This window comes from Clinocottus analis, unplaced genomic scaffold (assembly GCF_023055335.1).
Source record: "Clinocottus analis isolate CAN_PGR_092001 unplaced genomic scaffold, fCliAna1.0.p SCAF_11, whole genome shotgun sequence".
NCBI classification, from domain to species: Eukaryota; Metazoa; Chordata; class Actinopteri; order Perciformes; family Cottidae; genus Clinocottus; species Clinocottus analis.
In genome coordinates, this window is record NW_027175832.1 from 12,831,547 (window position 1) to 12,852,059 (window position 20,513).

A 20,513-nucleotide genomic window follows, 5' to 3' on the forward strand; every position below is an offset into this window, starting at 1 on the left:
CTCCATAGTGACCCTGCTCACTTCCTTCTGTCTGTTAATCTGATGTCTAATCGGCTAAATAGAGCAGATGAAGCTAAGTACTAAGAATAGTACAACATCCCATAGACAAACACATATGTCTCAGAGTTTCAGAGTAAGAAGTAAAACAGAATGTAACACAACCAAGCTAAATAAACTGAATTAAATTGTGTCTATATTAGTAAAGGCAGTAGTTCAACTCCATTAAATTAACTGAAAACATTATAAGATTATCAGAAACCAACGTTGCTTCAAGTGACGCTTCAGAGGAAAGGACATCTCATGTCTCTTAAAACATATTTCTTTGTGTCCTCTCTCCTTGCATGCTTTTCTAGGTCTCTCTATGCATCCCTGGTGGGAGGGACTAGGATGCAAGGAAAAGACAGTTAAGAGACTTGGGATGCACCCAGAGAAAGGCTGGGAAGAAGGAAGCTGGACTTTGAAAGGGTTTGGATGACATAGAAGTAAGGTGTTCTTCTGCTTTGTGTGGACAGTTTTACACAATGAACCAATGTCCACAACATGTGGGAAAGCAAAAATAGATGTAAATATATGACAATAAAATAGAAAGAATTTAGTTTTCATTTTGTATGACAATTTATGGCGTAGATGTTTAAGTTCTTTGTGTGGAAGCTTTGACCAAGACGGCCGTAGATTTAGGAACGGCGAGTGTATTATCACCACATACTGTGTGCTGTAACAGATTTAGTAGGCCATGTGCATCTCACAGCTCAGCTGAGCCGTCAGGGAGCTCAGACATGTGGCACCCAGTGTGTTCCACACCCTTGATGAAGGACCGAACTCCCTTTCTCGGGCCACATGTCAGTCGGCAGGGTTTGTATGATAAACAAGTACACGTCTTATTACCAGTATTATTACGATCAGTATTCTTATTATAGTCAGTCCAGAGAACATATAGGAGGTCCACATTCATTCATACCATAAAATACTAGTTATACCAATTTGGCATGGAAAATAATTACAATTTAAAAATAATATATGTACATTTACATCTCAGTAAATCAGAGATTACAGCAGTATACTACGTGCACAGTTTCCTATGGTTTTAGCCTACTGTGTGTGTGTGTGTGTGTGTGTGTGTGTGTGTGTGTGTGTGTGTGTGTGTGTGTGTGTGTGTGTGTGTGTGTGTGTGTGTGTGTGCAGAACAGCAGAGAGATTAGAGCTCAGTCTGACTCTGGGCGGTTTGGTGCCTCAGCTCTCCGACTGTTTGCTGGAATTTTTTGGGAAATGTTTTAATTAAGACACGGGTGGATCATTTCTTTGGAACTATTCAGTTTCAACAGTAAATATCTGAGGGAGATGAATGGTTGGGGTTTTGTTAAATTCTATTTGGAGTTTTAACTGCAAGTATTGACAGACCTGGTAGATTATTATATTTTATACAGAACTCGGGATTTGCTGGACACATCTCAAGAATCCTTTTAAGAGACAACCCGGATAAACGTTATTATTTCATATAGACTTGAACAGAAGACTTTATATTGGATCTAAAACGTTTCTTTCTCGCTGATCACATGTCAGAGAATCAAATGGCAGAAGATAATGAACAGTACTGTGCTTCAGAATTCATTAAAGGTAAGTTGCGTGTAATTGATTATTTATAGTTTTATAAAGTTATGTATAATTGATGTTATTTTAAGTAATAATAATTTAATTAACTGTAAGCTAATGTAGCTAATAGATTCAACATGGACATTGAGACTTCCATTGGAAAACATATAATTTAGAATCATATTCAGAATCAAAACCTGTTGAGTAACTAAAAACTGACAATGAGTGTCATATCACATTGATACCTAAGAAAAATACCACTTCGGGCCAATCATACCAGACGTGACTTTTAAAAGCGCAGCCGCTTCAAAAACGCTTTGAGAAACACGCCGGGAAAAAGCACCTGTGGAGCGGGCCTGCGTGCGCACTGCGCAACCGGGCAATAAAACCTAATTTACTAAATGGATTCAAGCAGACGTCGCTCTTTTGCCCATGCTGTGTTGTGGGATAAGGAGGAAAAAAACCCTAAAGAGCAGAGGTTTTTCGTTCACGATATTAAAAAAAAGGAAAGAGTATGGCGAATACCACCGTCTATCCCGCAAATTGGGTCTCGATGACAGTTGTACTTTCGGCTGAGCAGGTGTCAGTTCGAGCGTCTTCTGAGCAGTAGTGTTTCATCTACAATTGTAAAGCTCTTCGTAATTAAATTAATATAATACCGCTAATATTAGTGCCTCGTCGGAGGTTGCCATTTTCTTTTGAATTCCCCGCTGTTCATACTACACAAACTGACTGAATGAGTTCTCCCTGCTTTATTTATAGTTTTGTTACCACGGTATTGTTTCTTTATTGATATGTGTGTTTGTTTGTTATCTTTTACTTCTCTTTTTCCTCATTTCTTTACTTGAATAGTAAGACAAAAAGTTTACTGTGTGCCACATACGTAGATACAAAAAAATTGAAATATATGTCTGTGAGATTTTAAAGACTAATAAAATATAAATTTAAAAAAGAAAGGCGTACCATAAGAAAACAATGGATTTGCTCGTGATGCGTTTTTGAGAGTCGTGTCTGGTGTGGTCAGTAAATTACAATAACTGCACAATTGAGAAATTGAGAACCACAGATTCTCGTTGATATAATACTCAAAATCCTTTCATATACAATGTTTCTGTTGATTATATATATATATATATATATATATATATATATATATATATAATTTATATATATATATATGAATATCTATCTATCTATCTATATATATATATATATATATATATATATATATATATATATATATATATATATATATATATATATGTATATATGTATATATATAAATATGTTATAGACCAGTCCAGTGACTGTCACACAGCACTACATCTATGAGTTGGCCTTCTTTAAAAGTAACACAGTGGTAGTGGTCTGTACGTGGGTACATATAAGAGAACAATGGTTTTGCTAGAGATGCGTTTTTGAGTCGCGTCTGGTGTGGTCAATAGATTACAATAACTGCACAATTGAGAACCACAGATTCCAGTTGGTTCTCAGTTTCATATACAATGTTTCTGTTTAGGTGATTTTATTATATTATATGTATGTATGTATATATATGTATGTGTGTATATATATATATATATATATATATATATATATATATTTATATATATATATATATATATATATATGTATAAATATATATATATATATATATATATATATATATATGTATGTATGTATGTATGTATGTATATATATACACATATATATGTATATATATATATATATATATATATATATATATATATATATATATATATATATATATATATATATATATATATGTCATGTTATAGACCAGTCCAGTGACTGTCACACAGCACTACATCTATGAGGTAGCCTTCTAACCCTTTATTAAGCCCAACTGACATCATGTGTGCATATTTGTCGTGAGTGTGAGTTATGTTTTCTGAAGATACCATTATCCCTGGCAAAGAAACATCCTAATTCATCTTAGAAAGTAGAAAACGTTCTGAAGGCTTGAAACCTGCCTGAGAATCCTCACTTTTAAAAGTAACGCAGTGCTAGTGGTCTGTACGTGGGTACATTGTAAACATTTGGCTAATAGCTCATTTGCCATTTAGTACTCTAGATTTGTCGATGGTAAGACATATATGTCTGTCTGTCTGTGTTGGTTGTACACCACAGACCGGCTTTACTTTGCCACCCTCCGTGTCAAGCCAAAAAGTACAGTCAACACGCACTACTTCAGCCTGGATGAGGAGGTCCCATACGAGAGGTAAGTCTGAGTGACAAGCCGGTGCACCAGGTGAGCATCACTCACACATTCCAGAGATCATGCTCAAGCCCATGCAATGCAAGGCAGTGTGAGCCCGAACGAGCAGAGATACGAGCATTTGCTTCGCCACAAGCAAATTGTGCCGCGATCTGGCTATCAGGAAACATCCGGCGAAAGAGCAGCGGGCATCTTCGGATGATTTAAAAGAAAAATGCAAATTGGCAACCTTCAGTGCCCACATTACCTACGCAGTGAGAACCTAATTTTTCGTCACAGCGCCATCGGTTAACGCCGTCTACTTGTTGGCTGAAGCTCGGCGAAGCAGTTGCCATACAGTCCAATTGCCATACAGTGATGGCAATTGGAAGATGCCCTCATGTAGGTATGGATAAACAGTATAGGATGTATAAACAACATTTAAGTTATAGATAGATGATAGATCGTAGCTGAAAATCTTGAAGCCATTTAAAAAAAATTTGACATCAAACACTCTCAATTCATTAAACATTCCCAGAAATATGCTCCTAGTTCTTTTGTTTGCCTTTCTCTAGAGTGACATTAAAATGTAGGAAACAAAAAATGATTTGCCATTTTTGAAAAGGAAACAAGTCTGTGTTTCTTTCTATGTTTAAAATGGATCTGTCTATGATGTCTGAGGGCACTAATGTCTTTAGAGGAGAGCAGTTCTATAAGGTGATGAGACAGGTACCCATAAAAACACATCGGATTAGTTTTCCTTTAAACAAATGAACATTGGGGAATTGAAATATGGTTTATACTTACATAGAGAAGCAAGCATTTCAATGTGCGCGGTTTTCATACACGAAGTTATCAAAATGTTTTATTTCATTCTGTTTGATTTGAGAGCAGAGTTACGTTGAATGACACATTCATCTGTTTTTCTTATGTGTTGCAGTTTCTATGCAGACTTTGGGCCGCTCAACCTGGCCAAGCTGTACAGATGCTGCTGCAAAGTCGATGTGAAGCTCAAGGTAAAATCTACAAGTCGGGCGGTATTCACCACACCTGATATACACACAACCAAATGAGACACTCGCTTAACTTGACATAAAACTTTGTGATGTAAATTTGTTGCATACATTCAATGAACATTAGGTAATAAAAAACGTGTGCACAGGGTTCTTAGACATTTTGACCAATGGATTTCCATGACTTTTCCATGACTTTAAACCAAATTTCATGACCAAACATTTAGTGAAATCTCGGTATATACACATGGAAAATTGAGAAAATGTAGTATTTAAACGAACAATGAGAATTACAAAGCATACCGTATAGCATAAATGACACAAATGAATGATAGACATACAAATAAAATTACATAGGCCCTTTGCGTCAACACGTTGAACAACGCAAGACTCTTGCAGTGGGGCGTGAGCCCGAACGAGCAGAGATACGAGCGTTTGCTTTCGCCACAAGCAAATTGTGCCGCGATCTGGCTATCAGGAAACATCCGGCAAAAGAGCAGCGGGCATCTTCGGATGATTTAAAAGAAAAATGCAAATTGGCAACCTTCAATGCCCACATTACCTACGCAGTGAGAACCTAATTTTTCGTCACAGCACCATCGGTTAACGCCATCTACTTGTTGGCTGAAGCAAGCAACGCGCTCAGCGAAGCAGTTGCCATGGCCGCTGTGGCGAAAAGGCTGGAGATAGGGGTCACTGTAGCTCCGCTAGCAGCAGTGCTCCGATGTCGGCTCCCCTTTGCATGGCTGGTTAATGCTCAGGGAAGCGGACGGCGTGTCACGTGTTAAGATACGTTCACTCGTAGCGCGAATAATTCACACTGCCAGTATGAGAGCGTATGCCTGCTTATATCTTTCTTTTAAAAGCATATTAAATTATTTAAAACTCAGCGTAAATAAACGACATGAACATATAAATATAACAAATTTCCATGACTTTTAGGATTTTATTTTTTTCCATGACTTTTCCAGACCTGGAAATTAGCATTTTAAAATTCCATGACCTTTTCAGGTTTTTCATGACCGTACAAACTCTGTGTGCAGTTGTGTTGTTTTGACAAATTCTTCATCAGATATTGACTTTTTTTTTGTCACATCAGTCCTTCACAATGTCTAGGAAGAAACTGGTCCACTATACCAGTTACGACCAGAAGAAGAGAGCAAATGCTGCGCTTCTCATCGGTGCCTATGCTGTAAATATCTCCTAATTTATTTGTCTTCCTTTTACTTTATCTGTCTGTCCCTATGCCCATTATTAATAGATACAGTAATCCCTTTTTCCATAGGTCATTTATTTGAAAAGAAGCCCAGAGGAAGCCTACAGAACTCTGATATCAGGAAACAACACAGGCTACCTGCCATTCAGGTAGGACTACACACAAACACGCAATTACTATTCTGGTTGACCCAAGTTAAGGATTAAAGGTCAGGGGTAATTTATTGTCATTGTGCAACACGGGGCAGCTGTGCTAATCAAAAAACATGACAAACAAAAGAAAAACACTATTACATTTCTGGAGTGCATTGTGGTAATTTGTATGATAAGGAATGTAAATGGCAGCACTAAATCAATTCTCTGGGCCAGCGGTTCCCAAACTCAAGAATGCCGTGATCCAATTTGAGATGGGAAAATGTTCTGCGGCCCACCCAAACCTTTAATCACAACTCTGATCAAAACATATACTTGGGATGATTAAATCACCTTAAGAATTTAACCGATTAAAAATGTATTAACCGACAACGTATGTCCATTTTCTCCGGAGCTCATATATATATTTACTTTAATACTACAAGAGGGCGCCCCGTTTGACATTATTTTTTCTCGTTAGTTAACTGTACTGGTCGTACAGAAATGTTTTAAAATGTAAAACACAAACGTACGCCAGTGTCAGCTGCAGCTGACAACCCGACTTACAGAAGACCGATCCCAGCGGGACGGAGGGGCTGTTACCGCCCCGAACCCCGGTGCGACACTGGCCGTTACCGCCACCTTCGGGCAAGCGGTCTTCAGACTGCCCTCGTTACCGGCCTCACACCGCCCCCCTTTTTTTTTCCTTTTCCTTCGCAGAGTTTAGAAATTCAAATATGCTTAAATTTAGCAGGGAAGCAAGAAAACAATAACACAAGTACACGATTATAAACATATTTGTAATAAACAATAAAACTAAAATATGTGTATAAGTAACGTTTCGTGTATAATCAACGTATTTGTAATACGTCAATCACAGACGTATTTGTAATACGTCAAACACTGACGTAATCAGGGAGAAAATACGTTTCGAGTCAACGTAATTGAAAATAAGTATTAGTTCTGGGGGAACGTAAGTTGTAGGAGACAGGGTTGGCCACGGAGGTCAGGATCAGCCTCTACTCTTTATTGAGGAATTCACAAAGATTGTCAAATGACTCGTAGTTGTTCTGAACTACTCTTCTGTCCCACAACTCGAGCTTCCATATTGTGGCATTCTATTTTACGCCTTCGTTTCGAAAGGAGTCAGCTGAGGTGGTTCGGGCATCTAATCCGGATGCCTCCTGGACGCCTCCCATTAGAGGTTTTCCAGGCACGTCCAACTGGGAAGAGGCCCGGGGAAGACCCAGGACACGGTGGAGGGATTAAATCTCCCGGCTGGCCTGGGAACGTCTCGGGGTCCCCTAGAATGAGTTGGAAAATGTTGCGGGTGAGAGGGAAGCCTGGGTCGGTCTGTTGAGTGTGCTGCCACCGCGACCCGACCCCGGATAAGCGGCGGAAAATGGATGGATAGATGGATCTTACTGTGCACATGAAACATGGTCACTGCTTTTCCTTGGAGGGGTAGATTGAGTCCATATAAGTACAGAAAATGTTGTCCAAATACGCCAACTTACAAAGCCACTTGAAGTCACAGAATTGGTCTGACAGTTCAAACCAGGAGTTTCCAAAAAATGTCCTGACATCGTCACGCAATTCAAAAAGTCGGGTGATCACCTTATCATGTGAAAGCCACCGGACTTCAGTGTGCAGGAGAAGCTGCCGGTGGTCGCTTCCCATCTCCGCGCATAATATGGGAAACTGGCGTAATTGCAGTGGAGTACTTTTGATGAAATTTACTGTTCTCACTGCTTCATCCAAAACTACCTTTAATTTCTCAGGCGTCGTCTTTGTTGCTAGTCGAAGAATAACACGTAATTTAAATCATACATATTTTTATATTAATTTAAAACTTTTCAAAATAGAAAATTAAAAACGTTTCATTTATTTAAAAATGACCTCTCGTGGCCCATCTCCAGTACCTTTGCTGGACAGGCAACTGTCTCCGGCTCCAGGACAAGTGTCTGGATGAAGCCGCTTCCAGTGCTCATTCAGGGGGACCAGCAGTGATTGTTAGTCTGGCAGTGCTAAGTGCTGTTCCTATGTGCCCACTGTGTCTGACTGTGGCAGGGAAGAAGTTGTTGAAGAAGCACTGCAAAATCTAATAGTAAATTGCAATAAGTATATGTAATATAAATGTAAATATCCATTATTTATTGTATGCCATCCACCTAGTATGTTATGTCTCAACAGGCTAATTAACAGGATTAATATTAGGGTCTAAAGCTATAAAAGTAAGATGTGTTCTCATGTGTCCTGCAGGGATGCGGGAGTGGGAGAGTGCTTCTACAACCTTACGCTTCTCGACTGCTTACAAGGAATACAAAAGGTAAACAAGCACAACCAAACTAAAACTAAAGTGCAGTGGTTAAGAAGCACCTATACTTACCCCTCATAAGACAGACCCGTTGTCAGATATTAGTCAACGCTGTGTCAGCTAAAGGTCCAGTGGTCACCTGAGGAATCATTTGAACACTTTGTTGTTACATCATATTTAAAAAGATGTTAGCTATTTGGTTACAGAGCAAAATACAACATTTGCCCTGAAAAGTAGTGATTTCTGTTCTTACTGCAGTTCCTCTCTCTCTTTCTCTCTCTCTCTCTCTCTCTCTCTCTCTCTCTCTCTCTCTCTCTCTCTCTCTCTCTCTCTCTCCTACAGGCCTTACAGCATGCTTTCTTTGACTTTGAAAGTTTTAATGTGGAGGAATATGAACATTATGAGGTGAGGGCACACCGACACTAGTAACTATCATCAACTCACCATTAAAAGACACAATTATGGATTCTTATGAAATACACTTAGAAAGCAATTTAATTCCATATAATAATAAGACTTGATATTTATGTAAAAGACGAGGAGCATTGAATGTGTTGAGACAGTGTGAAACAACGTCACCTGCTCAGCGATCTAATAGCTCGCAGAAAACGAGATCTAGCAAAATAGAGACAAGCGACCTGCTGTGGTACTGGACAGACATATTTTCAAACACACTCATTCTACCATAAACATACACAAATGCATACATTTGAACACTATAAACAATACTTTGACCCTAGTCCAAATTAAAGTTTTATTCCAGCCAAATATTTAGTTCTCATAAAGTTGGAAACAGATCTGTGCAGATGTCAGAATTAAAGCAACAGAGGTCATAGTATCCTGATGTTGAATCCCTAATATAGCTACATTTCTCATATTTACCTGTTTGTAAGGCAGGCTTTCTGTCATGAGTAGTTCTCTAAGCCCAAGAGATAGCTACCCCCTTGGTGAGATCATGAGGGATAGAGCTTCCTCTTTCTGCCACACACAACATTGTACAAGCAGGTTAGTACTCCTCATGACGAGTCGACTGACCTTTACACTTATCACGCAAGTTAGTTTCTATTCCATTCCTGTCTATGACCTTCTTATGGCAATGTTTTCTGTATTTTTTAAAGATCTTTCTGACACTTCTTATAATTACCTTGTAACAGTGGTGCCACCTTTTGTGAAATCAGGGGTGTAAGGATTCAAATAATTCAAGATGTTTTTACTATTATATGCACAGATAACAGACAGTTATTCCTTACAATGAAAATCTTATTTTGCTCAGTCCTCATAACACAGAATTACAATAAATTTAAGGTAAAAAATAATTAAATTGCAAAAAGAATAATAGTAAAAATGATACTGCTATGGTAAATATGATCAAATATGATTATAGTATTGCTACGATGTGATAAACTATGATAATCGTATTGCGATGATAAATATGATAAAATATGATAATAGTATTGTTCATTATATCTTTAAACACTATTCATCGCTACAACATTGCAATTTGTCGGAAAAATCATGTGTTGATGGTATTTCGGGAGAACACTCTTGAGGTTGCGATGGTTGAAATCGTTGAAATCTTGTTTTGAAATCGCCGGCTACAGAAAACACAGCGTCCGGAGGCCTGTCTCACGAGCTGGATTAACATACCCAGGGTTTCCCTCAGTTATTCAGCTGCACTTAACCAGATGTCCGCAATCTTGTTTTTTGGTCTCACGAAGCTGGTTATTGTGAGCAGACGTCCTCTTTTTCCCGGACATGTCCTCTTTTTGAGACCTAAAAAATGCGTCCGGCTGGGATTCCAAAAACGTCCGGGATTTTGTCTCGTTGGATATTTGTGTTTCTCTGACACGTTCACAAACTAGTTATTACGCCCTTACAAGTTGTGGAAACGGTAACTTACATTCATCTTCTTGCGCAAGCTCTAACTGTAGAGAGAACTGTCATTGGTCGACCGATCTCAGGGTTGCCAGATGCACGATAATTATCCTCCAAATACAACAATTTTGAGCCTTTGGTACGATACTACGCCATCACCAATCTGGCAACACTGAGCACTTTGTCACCTCCACTGGCGACGAATATCGCTTTGAAGAAACTAGTTCTCAATAAAACATCGCCGCATTGTCACTAATTAGGCTCGTTCGTTTGAGCTGCACCTCGCCTGGAATCCAGACGAGAGCAGGCGGCAGCTGCGGGAGGCGTTGACAAAAAACTGCGATCAAGTCGGACAGTTTTCAACTGCCTTCAAAGTATTAACAGGAAGTTACGGTATAAAATACTTCTTGTTAGTTCCAATATGTAGCCTACTTGTCGTTTTCAGTTCACGTTTGAATTTATTATCATGTGATTACAAATATATATATTCATGTCGAAATGTGGGTGTAGCTGTATCCTTTGTTGTTTTTACATCTGTCTGTGAAAAACATTACTACTGGTTTGGATGTGTGTTGTACAAATCCGATTTTGTATTATGAACCACACAAAATATGTTTTTAGATTAAACTTCAGAGCATTAAGTATTGCAACTACACATAAAATAAGGATTTTCAACAACACGTGGTTTGCTGTCAGATATAAGAGCCAATCAGCTCTTTGATGTGGCGAGAGCCAGGCGTTTCCCATCATGCAATGGGCCAGTCAGCCAGTGGAGAGCTGCTGTAGCGCCTGCCTCTGAAATCGACAGCCGCCTTGCTTTCATGAGAGTATTGTTGACACGTGTACATGACATCAGAGCAAGGCGGGAGCAAGGCGGACACAAATCTAACTGGCATGCATCGCACGTCGATCGTGCAGCGAAACTCATTGGATTTCCTCCCTCTCTATCGTCTCTGTAACCAACTTCATCTGTGTCTGTGAAAGGGTATTTTATAAAGCAGGTGAACTTGTCTCAAAAAGCCCAGCACTGTTGGAAAGTTCTTATTTTTTTATGAAAAATGAATAAAACGTTGTACCTGGAGTAACATTACATTTAGCTAAAGCTTTCATTAAAAGCGACTCCCATTTAACCCATATTCACCGTGGATACAGAAACTCTGGGTTAAGCGTCTTGCTCAATTACACATTAACACGGACTTGCAGATTGCTTAAACCACTGACCCTCTTACTGAAAGTTGGGTATGGTAACCAATGTGCCACAGTCACATCACAACCCTCTACTCAATTTGTTGCAGCTTTCCCTTTTGACCCAGCCATTACATCATAAAGACAGACACAATATTAATAAGTTAATAATTAATGTATTGGCCTCACAAACATCATTCATTCATTTATTAAATTCAAAGCTTCACACATGGTGTCGTTTTGATGATTGTCTGTTTTACATGTTTTGTCCACTTGGTAGCCCAATAGAGCAAATGAAGCATCATAAAGCTTCGAACCAATTGAATGGAAAGCCTCAAAGCTTCAGGAAGCTTCATCTCGCCATCACTACTCTCCAGTGCATTCCTTCTGTTTTCTGCTTTGATCCTGCTTTTTGAGTAAAGTCATTTTCTTCAGTATTTCTGTCTGGAGTATTGCTTTGGGATCCTGAAATCTCCCGTGACAACCTGTCTATCAGGACTAACTAACATTCATACAACGTAGGCTATGGTCTTACCCCAAGGACACATATACATGGATTTTCTGAGCCTAGGATTGAACCACCGATTCAAGGACGACGCTGCTCTACCACTGAACCACAATTGTGCCTGTATGCTGAACACAAAAAGCAAGAGAGCATTGTTCTTGTAGCACAGACACAGCTAAAAAGTTCTGGTATGAAAGCGGGAAAAGACCAATACCAGTGTACCTATCCTCCTAAGCTCATTACTTTTCTGTTCCATAGCTCCTGCCTTGTCACACACTGCATCTCCTTCTTTTCTGTCTGTGTTTCTAGAGAGTAGAAAATGGGGACATGAACTGGATCATTCCAGGAAAAGTTTTGGCATTCAGCAGTCCTCACTCTCACAGTAAGATAGAGAATGGTGAGTCAGGCTGAAATTACCAGCATGTTGTCGCGCTTTGAGAAAAATAGAGTTTTAATGAATTTAATTTATTCTTTTGAACTTAGCATGAGAAAGTCATGGCTCTATTCTCATCAGAAATCACACAGTCCACATTTCCACCATTATTGAAGTATTGGTCGTTATACCAGTCAGGCACAGAATATTTGTAAATATTTTGTGGTATTACTTTAAAGTGCTTTTGCTCAGTTCTAAAAAGTAGTCGTGTTTTTCTTCTAGGTTATCCTCTCCACGCACCAGAGGCGTATTTTGATTACTTTTGCCAAAATGATGTCACAGCTGTGGTCCGTTTAAACAGAAAGTTGTATGACAGTAGGCGGTTTGAGGATGCAGGATTTGAACACCATGACCTCTTCTTCCTTGATGGGACCACGCCCTCTGACCTCATCGTCAGGCGCTTCCTGCACATATGTGAAAGTACTGAAGGAGCAGTGGCTGTGCACTGTAAAGGTAGGAGTACATTTGAGTGTGTATTGATTTAGTTTTTTCACAATATTGTATATGAACTTGTGTCTCCAAACTTTCTCCTTAAATATTTTATCCAATCACAGCTGGCCTTGGTCGTACAGGCACTCTGATTGGCTGCTACCTGATGAAGCACTTCCGGTTCACTGCAGCGGAGGCCATTGCATGGATCAGAATTTGCAGACCTGGTTCCATCATTGGCCACCAGCAAAACTTCCTAGAAGAGTGAGTTGTAGTCTCAGCCGGGGCCCCTGTGGAGGCTTCGTTCTCATCGCACTGGAGGCTTGTGTGATGGTGTCACACAGAAAAGAAAAAAGAAACATGCACTTTATTAATCCCCTTGGGGAAATTCTTCTCTGCATTCAACCCATCCTTGAAACCAGTAAGACAAACCCTGACAGAGCCATGCTTTGCTAACGCATTCTGTAATAAATGAATAGCTGCTATGTCTGCTTTGTGTTAACTGTTCATACAACCTACTGAGTGAAAGCACACGGTGGGCAGAGTTGCTGAGACACTTTGCCTCATTCCGATGAGGCGGTCTCTTCCCATAGCTGTCTTGGCAGGACAAATGGCTGCAGCAAACAGTTTAACTGTAGATGGCGCGAAACCAGTATTAACCATTATTTGATGGTAGTTTAAGACGGAAGACATGGGACATGGTGTGGGATCTGGGCCTCTCATCATTCACACTGAAGTGGCTCTTCAAAGTGCACATAGTGGTTAGAGAACAACAGCTCAACAAAAGTAAAACCAAGGACATAAAGATAGGTAATAGTGCTAAGGTTAAGCAAGTGAACAGCAAGAAGTGCCTTATCTGGCATGGTTTATTACACATCTCCACCCTGGTTAAGGATTTCTACAGGAAACTTGAGCAGGTCAAAGTCTCCCAAGTCCTGCTCATCATTATTAGTTTTTCTCATGAATTAGTTTTTTGTTTCTCTAGGGTATTGTCACTGAAAAACAACATTGACGAGTAGTTATGGTAGGTTTTGTGACAACTGCATGAGGCTTAATAGCTTTCGGCTTGTCAGCGGCTCCATTAGTGAAAAGACTTTTGAGAAGCAATAATATCTGACTCAAGAATTTGACTGGTCAATGAACAATGGTGTGTGTTCCTTGTTTGTCTAGGAAACAGCACAGTTTGTGGGTCCAGGGTGACGTGCATCGCTCCAAACAGAAGATTATGCAGCAAAGACTGAGACGACGGCAGCAGCTTCAGCAACATTGTCAACAGCAGCAGCGCCACAGCCCTGGCTCTGAGGGAGGAACACAGGAAGCCGTGTCCCACCTGCTCTCCAGCATGGAGGACCTCTCCATCAACACCAGCCTTAACAAATCTTACAGCTTGGATGTAATTAAAACTAGACACAATGTGTATATATTTCAAATGGGCGACTGTGGCTCAGTGGTGAGCAGGGATTGTCTTTCAATCAGAGAATTGGTGGTTCGAGCCGCTAGCCCATGTCGATGTGTCCTTGAGCAAGACACTTAACCCTAAATTGCTCCCGTAACAGCACCTACAGAGTATGAATGTGTATGAATGGTTTCTGATACTGATGTGGCACCTTGCATGGTGGCTCCTCCCATCAGTGTGTGAATGGGTGAATGCTGTCATGTAGTGTTAAAGCGCTTTGAGTGGTCAGAAGACTAGAAAAGCGCTATACAGGTCCATTTACCAAATGTAATCACAGGAATGACTTCACATTTTCTTTTTCAATTTGGGGAACTTGTTTTTTTGATGTTGTAAATTGCCTATTGTATATGTGTGCAGAGAAACAGCCAGGAAGGCAGTCTCACTCAGGGAGACAAGCTGAGAGCACTGAAGGGGAAACGAGCACCAAGATTACCCTCCTCCTCCTCAAGGTACAAGTTGGTTATAATTGTTTTTATGGTCAAAATCAAAGTTAGAATTTGGGTAAGGGAAGGTAACCCCAACATCAGTGATTTAAAATGGGTCTGATATGAGCCAAGCGAGGATATGTCCTCGGTGTCACTGTAGTTTCAGTTCGGAATACATTTGTGGTGACATTTGGGATACATTGTGTAATGTTTTTATTTTCCACATGGGGGCGCTGTCGCCTCACTAAAGAACATGTGTTCAAGGTGTTAGTCATGTTTACCAAGTGTCAAAGGTTCATGGCTTGTACTGACTGTAAACCAAATGTCAGTGAAGTTTACCAAGTGTCAATATCAAATGTCAGTAATGTTTCCCAAATGTCAATGTCAGGGATGTGTCCCAAATGTCAGTCATGTTTACCAAGTGTCAATAATGTATAGATTCTGTTGACTGCGTACCAATTGTCAGTGGTTTGTCCCAAATGTCATTAGTTCATTTATATGACCTGGCCTTGTCACTTACCCAGACATGAGACCCCAAGTTCGGGTACTGGTCCTGGATGTGGGGGCTGGTTCTCAGGAGGGGTCTCAATCCATCGGAGTCATCCCAGAATGAGACCCCAAGTCTGGGTACTCGTCTTGGATCTGGGTCCTGGTCCTCGTGGGGGTCCAAACTTGGTGTTGGGACCAGGTCCAGTACCCAGACCTGGCTCCTCACCTCTGGGTAAGTCAGAGTGATGTGGACCCCCATGAGGACCAAGACCAGTACCCGGACTTGAGCTCTTATCCCTTGGTAAGTCAGAGTAATGTGGACCCCCTGGAGGACCAGGACCAGCATCCAGACCAGTACCCGGACTTGGGGCCCCATTCTGGGGTGACTTAGAGTGATGTTGACCCCCTGCAGGACCAGCATCCAGACCAGTGCCACTTTTGGAATACTGAAACTTGGTTTACTTCAACCATAAATAGGAGTTCTCAATTTCTGTCTGCATGGTTCTGCGGGATCAACAGGTGAAATACCGACTTTCAAACAAAAGGTCTAGTGTTCAATCCCCCGGGACCTTTTGTAATACTGAAACTTGGTTTACTTCAACCATAAATAGGAGTTCTCAATTTCTACTGGTATGGTTTTCTGGGTCAGTGGACAGGCTGCCGACTTTCAAACAAAAGATCCAGTGTTCGATCCCTGCCCAGGACCTTTTGTAGTACTGAAACTTGGCATACTTCATCCATTAATAGGAGTTCCCGATATTGCTTAACACAGTCCTCTGTGGTGCATGGTTAATGTTGCCATCCTTGGAACAAGAGGTTCTGAGTTTGATCCTCGGCTGGGACAAACATTGATTGACTGATTTGCATAAAAACAGATTTGCTTGAAGCCAAGTTTAGTATGAGTGCTAAAATGTAAAAAAAGACTAAAATAATGTTTTTAATCACATTAGAAAAATCGACTGACATTTAACATCAAAAGTGTCCAAAGACACTTCAGATACAAAGTACATTCATATTACCAGGGCATGGGTTCGGGTGTTCCCCGAAGTTCATCTATCCATCCATTATCTGAACTGCTTATCCTCATTAGTGTCGCGGGGCGCTGGAGCCGATCCCAGCTGTCAAGGGGCGAAGGCAGGGTACACCCTGGACAAGTCGCCAGCCCATTACAGGTCCCCGAAGTCCATTTACTGTGTATTCCCAAAGTCAGTCTCATAGTACCAGGGGCGCAAAGTTCCAGGGCGGGCGGACAAGAGTCTTAACCCTGGGTTGGGTGCTTAAGTGTGGGTGCACGGGTTCCGAGGGTGGGCCAGGTTCGGGGTTCTGGAAATGAGGCCCCAAGTCTGGGTACTGGTCCTGGATGTGGGTCCTGGTTCTCACGGGGGTCTCAGTCCATCTGATTCCCCCAAGAATGAGGCTCCAAGTCTGGGTACTGGTACTGGATGTGGGTCCTGGTTCTCCTTGGGGTCTCAGTCCATCTAAGTCCCCCACAGAATCAGGCCCCAAGTCTGGTTGCTGGTCTTGGATGTGGGTCATGGTTCTCATGGGAGTCTCGGTCCATCTGACTCCCCCAAGAATGAGGCCCCAAGTCTGGGTACTGGTCCTGGATGTGGGTCCTGGTTCTCCTGGGGGTCTCAGTCCATCTAAGTCCCCCACAGAATCAGGCCCCAAGTCTGGTTGCTGGTCTTGGATGTGGGTCATGGTTCTCATCGGAGTCTCAGTCCATCTGACTCCCCCAAGAATGAGGCCCCAAGTCTGGGTACTGGTTCTGGATGTGGGTCCTGGTTCTTCTGGGGGTCTCAGTCCATCAAAGTCCCCCCAGAATCAGGCCCAAAGTCTGGTTGCTGGTCCTGGATGTGGGTCATGGTTCTCATGGGAGTCTCAGTCCATCTGACTCCCCCCAGAATGAGGCCCCAAGTCTGGGTACTGGTCCTGGTTCTCCTGGGGGTCTCAGTCCATCTAAGTCCCCCCCAGAATCAGGCCCCAAGTCTGGTTGCTGGTCCTGGATGTGGGTCCTGGTTCTCATGGGAGTCTCAGTCCATCTGAGTCAGCCCCGAATGAGGCCTTAAGTCTGGGTGCTGGTCCTGGATGTGGGTCCTGGTTCTCCGGGGGTCTCAGTTCATCTGAGTCCCTCCCCCCTCCCCCGAATGAGGCCCCAAGTCTGGGTACTGGTCCTGGATGTGGGTCTCAGTCCATCTGAGTCCCCCCAGATTAAGGCCCCAAACATCATTGACATCTGGTAAACATCATTTAGATTTGGGAAACATTGACACACAAAGTGTGGCAGTAGTAGCCACACTTTCAAAATTTCTTGCAAAATTTTCTAGTTGCTCATACTGATTGGCGACCTCTCTTAATGCTCAGCCTGACTTCAACTTGTGCAGAAGTCTCATGACCTCACATATTTTATTATGACACATATACAGTTTATTCATGTTTTCTGTGTTATGTTATTACATCATGCTGATATGATTGTTAGTCATATTTTATGATTTGGATAATATAAAAAAATACACATGTTCTGATGAGTTGTGTTTCTTATTTAGGGTGAACCTGTCCAAGGCCTCTCATGGCTCCATCCTCCCGCCCCCGAAGTCCCGTCAGGTCCCTGTCTTCATCCCCTCCTCATCAAAGAAGCTTGTACAAGGCTCCTCCCCTTCCCTCGCCATGCAGATCAAGAGGTGCGTATCCATCTTCCATTCAAACTACACAAGTGAAATTCAGTCTATCAAAACTATACAGTACTAAGAGCTAAATAAGCCGAAACAAGTCATCGGCCGCGTTTCCCAGATTCGATAAGACGCTCTTAAGCGCGAAGAGCATCTTAGGAGCGTCTTAGGAGTGCCCTAAGAGTGCTGTGAAAGAACAACGTGTTTCCCAGAGTCGTTCTTAGCTTAAGGCGCTCTTTCACTAAGAACGAAATGTAAGATCAGTCTGACCCACTCTTAACAGCCTTCTTAGCATCAAACGCTCACTGCAGCCGCGTCAGGGAAAGTTATATCTGATATTCAAAGGAATACTAAAACCAAGCGTAATGAGGAATGTGCGCCAACAGCTGCAGAACACTGACACAAGAAAAAAAATAGCTTAAAAAGAAAAATAAATATATAAAAATAAAGAATTTCCCCTGTGTTCCTGTAGCTACATAAATAAAATGAATCAGCATTACTATCACTCATTGCGTTTTCACACACATTTGGCATCTGCATCAGTTTAAGTTAGCTATAAAAACATCAACAACCCTGTGGTATTTCACAGATATCAGGGAAACTGACAAGTGTAACTGAACTCGGCTGGAACCTCATCAAGAGAGGCTCCACGTCTAAAGGCGTTGCTGAAGTCCACGAGTGAGAGACACCACGGCTGCAATAAGGCATATTTTCGCTACTAACCAAGAGTGTCGCTGTGCGCGAAGCCAGATAGTTTACATAAATGCATATGTGCGTCAGCACTTCTCCCCACTTAATGTGCTGTCGGACCGGGCTGTCCAGTCCAAGTACCGGCTTCCCCGTGTGGAGATCCAACGTCTTGTCACGCTGGTGTCACCACACATCCAGAGGCCAACCCGCTGCAATGTTGCCCTCAGCCTGTGTTTTTACGCAGTGGGGAGCTTCCTGGAGGTGGTGGGGTACGGCACCGGCCTCAGCAAGGCATCGGTTTCACGGAGTGTGGTAGCCGTGACACCGATCCTCCTGCGCCATGCCCGGACACACATCAGAATGCCGACCACACGGGACGAGGTCCGCCAGGTCTACCGTGAATTTTATGCCATGGCTGGAATAACCGGGTGATTGGTGTCGTGGATAGCACACGCGCGCAGCGTAATTGCACCTGTGTGTGGGGACCACAGCGTGTTGTGTGTGATTTATACACTGATAAAGTGGTGGGTGATTGATTAACCTGGCATCGATTGATTTAGTTTCAGCAACACGGCGGTGGACAGCTCCCACTAAGAGCGTCTTAGGAAGCTTCTTTGAGGAGATCTTAAGAAGGCAGTTAAGAACGCATCTGGGAAACACTCGTATCTTAGCGCTCCTTCTTAGCGAACCCTTCTTTCGAGCCTTCTTAAGTCCTTAAGAACGATCGAATCTGGGAAACGCAGCCATTGACTGTAACAACACTTTTGTGCAGAAAAGTGTGGTATTATGAGCACAGCATTAATCAAGGAAATGAAAGAATGATGAAGCAAATTCCTCTTCCTCTCTCCCCAGTCCCTTCATCCTTGGTCTGTTCGGCAGCAGACCTGCTGTCGTTCACTGATGTCACAGTTGGCAAAGGCTGAGTCAAATGATGATGAAGTCATGAACCGGACTATCACCATGTTGTGTTGTCCTGGCCTCAAATATTCTCAAGATGAACACATGTTTTATATGTATGTCTAACAAAGTAACTGCAGGGATTCACATAATCAAGAGTTTTGTAGAGTCAACTCAAAGTAAACGCTTATATTTCTTTACAACATGTAGGATGACCACCGCTGCACCCAGATATCTGAACTAATAATGACTTCCATTTATGAGGTGTACACTTTACATGTTCAATCCAAATGAAAATAGCACTTTAATATATTAAGTTTTTGACAAAAATAGCTTAACTTAATTATCAGTAAATATTTATGGATCAGCAAAGAGCACTGAGTATGAACAGTTAAATGTACTTCACGTCTGTACAAATCAAGAAGAAGAAGGTATTCTGTATTAATCCCTTTGAGGAAATTGGTCTCTGCATTAAACCATCCCTAAATAAGGAGCAGTGTGCTGATGTGAGGTGCCCAGGGAGCAGCTGGGGGTTCAGGGTCTTATTCAATGAATTCCGTTCATTTTATATATCACAAAATCACAAAAACAACATTTGCCTCAGAGGGCTTTACAGTCTGTACACATAACATCCCTGTTCAGGACCTCACATCGGATCAGGATAAACTCCCCCAAATAAAGGGAAGAAACCTTCAGGAGAGCAACAGAGGATGATCCCTCTCCCCAGATGAACAGAAGCAATAACTGTCATGTGTCCAGAATGAACAACATAACAGAGTGACAGCCCATTACATGACTATGACACATTTAAGGACGCTTCCACATGCAGACTATGGGAGACCAGGGATACAAATGAACCTTGTGGTTTCAGGACGATAACTTATGCCCATGAGCTGCAGCCGCCCCAAATTAAAAGCATTAAACAAAACAAGGAAAAGAAATGTTGGCTCACAGAAGTTCAAATTAAGTCACAAT

At 41.7% G+C, this 20,513-nt stretch overlaps 1 protein-coding gene across 1 annotated transcript; it reads left to right on the forward strand.

Moving 5' to 3' along the window:
* Positions 1–1,553: 1,553 nt before the first annotated feature.
* LOC137782054 (dual specificity protein phosphatase CDC14AB-like) lies at positions 1,554–19,609 on the forward strand. Its single transcript, XM_068571144.1, has 14 exons — positions 1,554–1,614; positions 3,742–3,832; positions 4,749–4,824; positions 5,921–6,013; positions 6,107–6,186; positions 8,431–8,497; positions 8,828–8,890; positions 12,360–12,447; positions 12,706–12,936; positions 13,038–13,176; positions 14,083–14,305; positions 14,726–14,817; positions 17,829–17,963; positions 19,494–19,609. Exons 1-14 carry the CDS (start codon positions 1,554–1,556, stop codon positions 19,540–19,542), a joined length of 1,488 nt encoding a protein of 495 aa, XP_068427245.1. The 3' UTR covers positions 19,543–19,609.
* The last annotated feature ends 904 nt before the right edge of the window (positions 19,610–20,513 follow it).